The sequence below is a fragment of the Limulus polyphemus genome, unplaced genomic scaffold (genome assembly GCF_000517525.1).
Source record: "Limulus polyphemus unplaced genomic scaffold, Limulus_polyphemus-2.1.2 Scaffold44, whole genome shotgun sequence".
NCBI classification, from domain to species: domain Eukaryota; kingdom Metazoa; phylum Arthropoda; class Merostomata; order Xiphosura; family Limulidae; genus Limulus; species Limulus polyphemus.
Genome location: NW_013665654.1, coordinates 155,100 through 166,484, shown reverse-complemented (window position 1 = coordinate 166,484; position 11,385 = coordinate 155,100). Strand labels below are relative to the sequence as shown.

The following is an 11,385-nucleotide window of genomic DNA, read 5'->3' as shown; positions in this document are numbered from 1 at the left end:
AAATTTGAGATCTTTGAAATGACGAAAAGTATTTTTAACTTTAACATGAAAATTACTTTGCACATGGACTATTCAAAACAAATACTCAATATATTCATGGACAAAACTTCAATTTTATTTTATTAAAAGTACTTCACTAAGAAATATGACTTTTTGTATGTGAAAGAATTGTAATATTAACTGAAAGACTGCCAAATTTCGTGAAGATATACCCAATATATATAGAGTTACAAGAATTAAATTTATGTCAACTTTAAACGAGTACAGAAGGTCACGTGACTTGGTCAAATCGACTGACCTGGTGTTGGAAGAGTTAAGCAGGATTGCACATCATTAAAAACCAGTTATATGCTGTTTTATAGAAACATACTTTTTGCAAAGGATGAATAAAATTTCTACTCATTACCATATCTTGAAGAAATGTACCCTAACTTATGTTTTTTTACAACAAAAATTGTTCCTGGTATAGTGTGACAAAACAGCCAACTAACTGAATAGTCTGTAAGCTTCTCCCACAGAATCCATGTTATGATGCATTGAGATAGACATAAAAAAAGCTTTTTTGTTCAGGACAAGTAACAGTGTAACAATGTCAATCCTTACATATTGGGAATGTCTTAGTTTCTCTGAATTTTGGTGTTTAACACTTGCTATAAATAAGCCATTATTGCAACTAAATGTCATGTTTAATACTGTAATATCTCTTCAACTTTCTATAAAGCTACTAACCATGCCAATGAGCCCTGTATACAGTTCCAAATGATCCAGAACCTATTCGAGGACCAGTAAGAATTTCATTAGCTGGGATCTCCCAGTCTTCTATCGATTCCCTGGTTGTTCGCTGCTATAAACATAAACATTTCATGGGTTAATTTCAGTGGATTATACAAGTCAGCTTATGAATTTCCACAAGACCTTTTACTAATTTGAGAGAGCAAAAACCAGCTTACAAGCAGAAACAACCAACAGCTAAATTTGCTGATACACAACACAACTAGACATACAGAGAATACAACTATGGGGTTTATCATAAGTATTTATCAAAAAATCTTATATAAACAGATTAATCTGGCATTATAACAATTAAAAAAAAATCTAAAACCCAAAGAAAACCTTAAGATTATTCTTAACCATACACCTTTTTTTTCCAAATCTTTAGAAATCTTGATTTCAGTTCCAAACAGAACTTGTATATAAATTTTCTCTACCAGTTTCTTTATTAAGCAATGCAAGAACACTATTCTTCTAAACATGTTTACATAAAAAAAGGCTGGTATAAAAGGAAAAAAAAATCAACTATATTGTTCTCTCAAAAATAAGCTGAAATTTTAATGCAGTTCGTACATGAATAACATGTATACCTAATCTTGTGTCACAGTGTAAACAAAATATGTTGAACAGCTGTTGCTTGGGTAATATATTAACTGTTTTAGGGTGACAAATGATTTGAAGATGAACACAGTTGTTAACCGTTACAATGTTTTGAAGAAAAGTAGGTAACCAACTAATGGAATTTACACACAGAAGTAAGGTGCTTTTAATACTTTCACAATTTTCTTTAGCATTTGTGGAACAAATGACTCGAAAGTACATACTCAAAAAGTTGAAAATGCCAAATGGGATTCATCTGAGCAAATAGATAACACATATAACTGGCTTAATGGTATAACTCTGAATGGTAGTACTTAATATTCAATTATGTTAATGACTACCTCATTACTAATGCAATATAATTATCAAAACTACTTACTACTTTTTTGGAACTTTCATCAGCAGATCTTGCCCGGGGCCTCCACGGTTTATGGATGTTGGTTGGGGAACCCTGTGCACTTTGCGTTCTAGTTGGACTGGAACTTGGACTGTGATTAGTGGAAGCAGAGCTTTGTTGATAAGGAAGAGCAAGTGACCCAGGACCTACACATAATTGAATAACATTGTTGGACTACTACGAACAAGAAATGGATTTGCACACGTACTAGATTAATTCTGAATTTAAAATCTTATCTATGTAACAGATACAAGTCAATGTAAAAGTAATATATAAATATATATATATATATATATATATATATATGTATACATAATTTCTTGTTAGTAGAACTACAGATTGAAAATAAGATGCAGAAAAAATGTACAAGAAACAGTTTCATAAAAAAATCATCATAATACTATGACAAAGTTTAACATCATATGAAGTTAAGAAAAGCAGTTATAATGCAATTAGTTGACTGTAAAGTTTACTGTTACTTGAAATAAAAAGCTATTCAACAAAAACTTTTGACAAAAAATAAGTTAACTTTTATATTTGAAAAGGTGACAAAACATTTCATTTATAAGCAATATTATCTCCCACTTTGATTGAAGTTTGCATTAATAAAATCTACACAAGTTGGAACAAGGTGGCACTTACTGCCTCCGGGACATGGTAACTCAAGCTGTCGGCGCTTGGGCACCGGAGAATGGGTTGGACTGCCTTTGTGTGTGTGAAAGCGAGAGAAAATCTCATACCGAGGGGTCAAGGGAGAAGACACTAGAGCATGCAGGGAAATGGAAAAAGAAAAGAGTTGAGCATGCAGGTTTATCTTTGATTTAAATGGAGGAGCGTGCAGGTTAGTAAAACTAAATTATCACTCTCTCCTTGGGATGTCTACTCTAGACTATGCAAAATACCCATAAAATTACCGACCTAAATATTATTTTTAAAACAACAATTGGATCAATATACCTACACTCTTTATATTTTGGGATAATTCATAACAAAACTATGCGTACAATTGAAAATAAAGTTTTAAAATTAGTTTTCTTATTCAATTCGTCTCATAAATAGCCTTATTTTTGGTTTTGTTAGAATATTAATGGGATAATGAAACACATTTAGAATCTTACTTAATCAATTAGTATCATAAAGACCCTTATCCTAATTTTTGGTTTTGTTATGACATTAATGGAACAAATGATGCACATTCAGAATACACTACTCTTAATAAGCTGCATGTAACTGACATTTTTTCATCAGCCTTCAGGTTATCAGAAGTGTTCCACAGCTGTCATTGTCTGATGATGCTATATGTGAATGGCCCCCTTTGATTATTGACTCACAAATGATTAGGGAGATTATACAACTGCCAAAGTTCATCAATGCTTCAGAGTACTGACACTACTTAATCAGCCATTAAGTTACTACAGGTGTTACAACAGCTACGAAAAGACTAGTTTTTGATCAGCAGCCAGGTTAGTACATTATTTCTTAAATTTTGAACAGAATTTTTAAATTACACAAAATAAATGTACACTAACAAGCTACAAGTATAATAAAAATATTAATTGTCATCTCAATTCTCAGTACTATTAGAACTTGAGCTGTATTCACACTCCAAAGGAACTTGTAAGTAACCCATTTACAGTACTTTTAGAGTGTGGTAATTTTCATCCACCTGTAGTAATTTGAAGATAATGTTCTACACTGCTAGAATTGTAAGTTGAAGCAAAATTGGATTAAAACAGTGTGAAAATGACTAGAAATAAAACGCCCAAGTTGCACGAGTTTGTTTGTTGAAATCTGTTTTATTCTTAACCAAGCTTCATATGACAAATCCAAAACTCAAAAGACCAAGGAACTGAAATTAGTAAACTATGAATACCCCCCATTCCAATAACATTCAACAAACATCTCAAAGTAGATTTCCCTTCCCTGACCATTTTCATTGCTGTTTCAATCCACTTTTGACTTAAGTTGCAATTCAATAAATTCCAGGATTCCATACTCTTCATTTCTCTCTATCATCCTTGTCTACATTTTTATATCAAACCTCTCCATAACCTTCCAACACTGGCCTAAAGAATATTCACGTTAGAAATTTCAAATGTCATTTCAAAAACTATTGTAGGTGGAAGAAGCTTGTTCAACTATCCAATGTATCATTACCACCACCTAAAACCTATAAAAAATTTTCCATGTTTGACATTTTATGTTCATAGTCTTTAAAAACATGAAGCAGAAATGCCAGTACAGCCTACAAATATTTCTAACTGAAGCAGCAAAATTTATCTGGATGAAACAAATTTATATCAAGCAAGTATATTGTGTATCATTATAAGAACAAAACATTTGAAAACAAGCACTAGTGTTTGAAGTAGTGGCTTTTTAACATTTCAGGCTAATATTTCCATATATATCTTGTTACTTATGAGTGGAATCTGATTACTAGTGTTGCTCATGTATGTGCTCATTGTTGAAATTAAGGAGTTGCTTTTCATCTCACTTCCTTGAGATCTAGCACAGTAATCGGAAAATTATTATGCTTAAACCTCTACATTTGTCATAAGCTATTCAAAAGCATCACGTTTATTGGGTATCTTTTTTGATGCTAACTTTTTCTGTCAATCCTGCATGCCTTGAAATACCATGAGCAAAAGCACCACTGATGCTTCTCAGCTCCTAACTGTGATGGAAGATGATTTCTTTGATTAGAATCATATTGCATCCTTCTTTCTCAAATGTTTATCCCTGGGACTTTTGAGTGAATAGTACAGAAATGTAACGATATGTTTAATATACCCACTCTTAGTATGGCTACCTTAAAAATCTGCTGTAAGAGCTTGAGAAAGGTAAGGCTAATATTGCAAAATTTGTGCATTTTCACATTTAATTTTACTTTCCTCATATACCAGAACTACTTCCTAACAGTTTCAGTAAAATAAAATAAAAAGATCATTTTCATGTCATACTGACATCCCTCCTTTTTTACGTTAATTCTTGAGAAATCAAAATAAGTTTTATGTCTTCTAAGTTTCATTATATTTTTACAAACTCACTCAAAAGACTAAAATTAGCATCTACTTATATAATTTTGTTTTGTATTCAGATTTAATATTACTCATTAGCAAGAAATAAAAACCTATTACAGTGATAATAAATTTCAGCAAAAATCTGTGTAACTTCTAATGATGTATACAAAACTTCAATTATAACTATTAAGTACCATAATAGGTAAAATTTTATGGTGTACCATATAAACTTAAAAATTCAATATTTCTTACAATTTAAGTATATTTTTTGTCGTAAGTAGCCCATAGGCATTTATTATAATGAGAAAAAGCAACTACACTTAAAAAAAATTTACTTGGAAACTATATCTTCAATAACCGAGTTGGAAAATGATGCACAAGTCTAGTTAAAGGTTAAAAAAGTAGGGCTTGTTTCTTTGAGAATCAGAAATAGGGGTTGGCCTCCAAAATTTCAAATTGATAAAAAAATACAAAGACAATCCATATAAAATGCTAAATAATTAGTAAGTAAAAGAATATGTACATCACTCAAAAAGTTATTCATTCTAATTGATTTTCATGTTAAATGTTTTATGATAAAATGCATGACGTTTACCAGCGTCTCAAAGAATTTCCTGTTGGATATTGTAGCCTGTGTATAAAGCCCTCACATTAAAATAAATTTTGTTTATAACTCTAATACATTCCTTTAAAGATAAAGGAGGAAATCATCATGTATCACAGCTGAATTTGAATTCTTCATTGTTTTTTTTATATTTCCAATAAATATATTTGGCTTTATGTTAAACCATGACTGATAAATGTAGTAATGTTTAAAACTGTCGCATACAATTAAAAACAAGTTTGTGAAGATTATGATTCTGCTGAGCTTCATTAAATATTAACATTTACTTAGCTACCAATATCCAGTACACAGATAACAAGTACACTTGTTCCTGTTTTGTATGTAACTTACACAATGTTTCATAACCAGTGTAAATGTAACAAGAGTTGGTGTCAAAATTCCAAATTTCTAGCATTATGAAATTAAAACAACATTACTTATTATTAAAGTTACTGATATACAACAGGTTCTAGTAAGTGTTTATAAAAAATACATCAGACACAAAGTTCAAAACACAAATGCTCAGTTATTAATAATAATAATAATAATAATAATCTACCTTTTGCAACATCAGCAGCATTGGTTACATCTGACACATAAATACTTTAAAACATAATCAGACTTGCTACTTTTTACTTTTAAGAACTTCCCTTTAATCTAGTATACCATGATAACCTTCTTTTAATAGTTATAGTTTAAATGAGTACATATACTACTTTATAGTCCTTAACACAAAATATATATCATTTCAAATACTAGTTTTGAAATTAAGTTACATCTTCATATATTTTCATATCAATGGTGAATAACACTTGGTCTTTACTCATACAAAGACATTAAACAATAATATCATGGAATATATGAAGAGCTACAAAATTTGTTAAAATTAGTTCTCTATGATTTTTGAAGTCAATTCCTTAAAGAAATGGTTGTCACTAATACTTGGAATTTGATGTTAATATCTACTATAAAACTTATAATAGCCCCAAAATAAACAAACACTTGACTGAGTTCAAGTCATAGTTCTCAAATAAACTTTGACATGGTAAAGATAACTTTTTCTCAACAGCTGATGTCCCTATAATATTATAATCAACTTCATTTCAGTTCCATAGGCCTCAGTCATATGGATTGGACTTGAAAAACTTGACATATGTATACATTGTGCCACCCATTAATTTTCTTGAACAGTACATTAAACAAAGATACTAAACCCAACTTTGGCATTTATCTAAACAATTTGATGTACAAAATATTATTTTAAAGTATAAAAATCAGACTTACCACCAGGTACATTCTGTGATCGAAGCCTTAAAGCAAACTCCTGTCAAATAAAATCATTCAAATTACAAGAAGTATTATAAATTTAATAAGTATCACAATTTTTGTCTTTATTTAAAACATCTGCAACCTAGATATGATCTAAAACATGAAGTAATTTAAAATTAATCTACCAACAGAATTACTTGTGTAATAAGCGCTACATATATCATTTGTTATATTCCCCATACTCTTTAATATTGAAATACAAAGTGCAACATACATCTTCACTGCTGCTATACCTACCACTTTATTAATATAATTGCTACATTGATTTTTCTATTTTATTCCTTACATGTATTGTTTCATTCACTTTTTATACATTTCTGAGTTTATGGAGACTGTTCTAAGAAAATGTTTTGAAAAGTCTTTTCAGTATCAGTAGCTTAAAAAAGAAATATCAAATTTGTAACACAACAGAGTGAATGAAAAAAATTACAAAATATGAAAATTTAATGGTTAAAATCAAGGAAGGTTATATCTGTAAAATTAAACATCTAAACTGTGCAATACTCGTGAAACTTTAATTAACTATTAACCAAGAAACTATGTGGCATAATGAGACTTTGCAGAAGCTTTCTCATGATACAAATGACATTCAGATTTATATGTTGTAAGAAACTCATGTCCAAAACATATATTTAAATTACATCTGTACTAAAGTTTTATTTCCTTACTTCTAGAGTCATGTCATGATTAACTGTGTTATAACAAACATTAGGAGCAGACGTTGAGCGCTCTCTCTGGCCCAGTGGTGGTGGATGAGACCTAGGCACATTTTTCGGTGGTGATGTCACCGCAGGTTGTCGTTGATATTGATAGTTTGAGGCATAAGGAGAATACGAATCTCCAGTTGTCTGAAGCATGTTACTTGCAGTGTTATTCATTGCTAGAAGTCTTATGAACAAAACAAATACAATCAAACCAGTACACTAAGATTATTAACTAAGTAACATATCCAAACAAAACTTAAAACCAATTCAAAATAGCAAAATAAAATTCTCTTACCATTTAATAGAAGAATATTTTGAAATTGCTACACTGTTGAGAAAAGATTAATTTTGAAAATCTAAGTCTCATAAACAACAATGTAAGTTAAATACTTAATGAAATAAAGTCATTAATAGAACTTAATAAGAAGAAAATCCTTTGAAAAGAAAGTTTACACACACACACACATATATATATATATATATAAATTATTTTGGAAAAACTTCAATTAAGCAATGCTATCATTTAAGTGTACTTATAACTAGGGAAAAAAAAATAACTTGTTACTGATAGCAGCAGCTGCAGATAGTTGAAGAAAACAATCAACTCTTAGAATGATGTACAAACTTCATGAATCCAATCACTAATAACACTAACAAGACTATTTTTCTTAGAAAATTACATTATCATGTAAGTTTAAATGCTGTTGCTGATCTTTCTGTTAATTATAAATTGAAATAATATATAAACAGATAACGATATTTTAACTAATATACTTCAACAAGGCTGAAATTTTTTCATTCATGTCATTCACTAAATATATGCAAACAAGTATTACTGTTTATAAATGTGGTCCACTCGGAGGGGTTGACACAGTGTTGGCACATTAGCAGCACACCGCTGATGGAACCTGTACCCACACGTCTGGCAACGGAATCCATGAAATAGAATACCTCGACAACATTCACAGAAGGCTAATGAGAAAAATGTTTTTCTAGCCTGAAAAAAACAGTAAAGAACTTAATATTATACACACTGCAAACCTGAAGCAAAGTGGCTTTTATGGTATGTAATAATAAAGTACATCTGGGAAGAATGCAAAAAAATGCATCTTTATACAGATCTGATGATGCTTGAGCTCTGTACACACAATACTTATTACACACAATACTTTATTACATGTGTATGTTTATGCTTACATAACGTACTTATAATAGCTCTCATTCCATAAAATATTTTCTTTATTGTCAAAAATATCAGAATGTCATATGCCTCTTTTTAGTATGTAGTACTTTATAATTCACACTGCACAGATGAAAAGCACAATCCTTATAATATTTATATCAAAGATTCCTAAAAGTTTCCCACTACCACTGAACTAACTTTTACAGTGTTTCATTTTATAATAACTACATTTTTAAGCTGAAGTCATATGCTAATAACAGCTGTATCTTAGAAATTGTTTTTTTCTTGTTTCAGATATTCAAATAAGATACAAGAACTATTTGCACAAGTCATCCTTAATTTTGAACCAATGAAGGCAGCTAGGAAACAGCACCTCTTTTAGGCTACTCTACTTAAATAGTTGAATTCAACCAACACTCATATGGCCCAACACACTAATCACTTATCCATGGCCAGCCTGTAATTATATGAGTGGATATATGGATAATGATGAAATGAGTTTACAGATGTATGGATGGATCATCAATGGATAGGTAATGGTTAGGTAAGTTTATGTGTATATGTGAGGATATATGAATGGAGAGGTAGGCATAGTTATTTAAGTTTCCATAAATGAGGAAGTATGAATGGACAGATATTAGTTTAAATAATTCACATACGAGTAAACATTAAAATCTTGTATAAATATGTGAAAAGATGGCTGAATGAATTTTACGTGAATTATAAGATAAGTAGATGTATGCCAGTACTTAGGAGATGACAGAATATTTGTAAGAGGAGATAACAGATTGATAGGTAAATGATTAGTACCATTTTGATACACTTTAAACTGATAGTCCGATAAGCACAGACAGGTTTGCATGCAGAGGAATGAATGATGTGATTTAGGGTTAGAAAATAATGTGAAAGTTTTGATCATCTCTTTTATACTACGCTCATGGCCACAAAGTGCAAAGCATGATAATGAGGCAACAAAGAATGAATCATGTACTCTTGTATTAAGTTTGGCAGATTATATATACTTGAACCACTTAGCAAATGAAACTACACAACCTTAATTCATTATAGTGATAGGTCACTACCAAAGTCTTGAAACATTATAACAATTAAACTGAAAAAATTAATGAATTACTGATGTTTTTTCTTTAAGAAACTAAAAATCAATTTTTACATAATTTGAAAATTCTGGATCAGATGAGCTCATATGGAAATAAAATTTCAATATTATCAACTCTTTTTATACAACTGTTATAGAGAATACATACATAATAAAACATCAAGTTTGTACGAAACTTGTAATCACATACAGAGACACATAAATATGTATTCTAAGAAATAAAGATGAAAAAAAAATGTTTCAAAACTATGGACATCAATATTTATATAGTATACACATTGATACACGTATTGACACTGATAAACTATTTTGATATCAGGACAATGTTAAAACTTCTTTCCATAAACAGGCTTGATATAAATGCAACTTACAAGATTGATATCTATCAAAGTAATACAGAGCTCATTCATCTAAAAATAAAATGCCACAAAACAAAACTACCAATAAAATAGTGTGTCACTTTACAGAGATGTACTTAACAGTATCAAGTTACCGTGCATACAATTACACATCCACTGCTGTAAGTATGGCAGAAGTCATAGCAACAAACCATTCCAAGACAATACTATTTTTATTTAAATAAAAGAAGATGGAAAGAAAGTCATAATACACAGAATCCTTACTTTTAAGAAGGCAGCTCCTTTTCCATTTCAATCTTGGAAGTAGATTACAAACCCATTAGTTTCACCCTATGAACCAAAATTAAGCAAAGCTTGAAAAGAAACACAGACTTACAAAATTATGAGAAATACTTGTTGTGATAGGAAATCTTTCTCGGATTTCAACAGTAATTTCTTCACCTTCTAAACTTGTTATATCTGTATCCCATTCTATTCGAACCCTGAAGAAAATCAACAACTAAATGTGATTAATGGAGACTTACCTAATTATTCAGTTATAATCATACTGACATAATGTTAATTATGCATCATAATACTGAAATTATACAACAAAGAAAACCATGAAGAAAAGCCTTCAATTACACAAAATTATAACTGCCATTAAATAAACAACATATTTACTACATTATGAAAAGTGAATAAACTATTCAGGTTACCAAAATGTAATTATAATTATTAATATATGCAAACTTAGTCAATAAACTGCTTTATTAACACAATAAACCTCCAACTCTTATGTGTATGGACTCTTAAAATACAAACTATTGGCATACATTTCAGTTGTCTACTGAATCTTTTTGTGCATGAAATGTAGTGCGTGAAATGTAGCTTCAATTTTGTGAGTAAATTATTATCACATCATTGTTTCATTATTCAAAAACATATTTGTTAACAGTTTTGACAAAATCTGCTTATTCCATCCTCTTATGCAATGAATGTAGGCAAGTGTATAAAACGTTTATTTATAAACTTTGATTTTTAAAATTTTACAATTCAGTAGCTTTTAAAGCAAAGATACGATTGAAGTTACCAAATATTCCTTATTTAGTCCCAACTTTATTTGTTGTTCATTTAAAGTATGCATCCAATATTTAAGGTCATGGGCATTTGTTGGAATAAAAATTGAAACATAGAACAAAGTTACTAAAGAATCCAAGTTAGAATTGTATGAGCCTTTTTTTAAAACAAGATTAGTATTGTATGTCTATCACACATACACACACTATATCTATCTATATATATATATATATATATATATA

General features: G+C 29.9%; 1 protein-coding gene across 4 annotated transcripts in view; it reads right to left on the bottom strand.

The window, feature by feature from the left end:
* LOC106462215 (serine/threonine-protein kinase A-Raf-like) overlaps positions 1 to 11,385 on the bottom strand; it is a 52,427-nt gene that overhangs the window by 7,013 nt on the left and 34,029 nt on the right. For 3 of the 4 annotated variants that reach the window (XM_013922117.2, XM_022389541.1, XM_022389548.1), the window contains exons 6-12: positions 10,461 to 10,566; positions 8,262 to 8,422; positions 7,390 to 7,609; positions 6,677 to 6,716; positions 2,411 to 2,530; positions 1,751 to 1,914; positions 730 to 844 (exon numbers count right to left, since the gene is read on the bottom strand). In XM_013922117.2, the coding sequence (XP_013777571.1) occupies positions 730 to 844; positions 1,751 to 1,914; positions 2,411 to 2,530; positions 6,677 to 6,716; positions 7,390 to 7,609; positions 8,262 to 8,422; positions 10,461 to 10,566 (926 nt within the window). The remainder of the gene's footprint in view (positions 1 to 729; positions 845 to 1,750; positions 1,915 to 2,410; positions 2,531 to 6,676; positions 6,717 to 7,389; positions 7,610 to 8,261; positions 8,423 to 10,460; positions 10,567 to 11,385) is intronic. The other variant, XM_013922124.2, reaches the window with a different exon arrangement.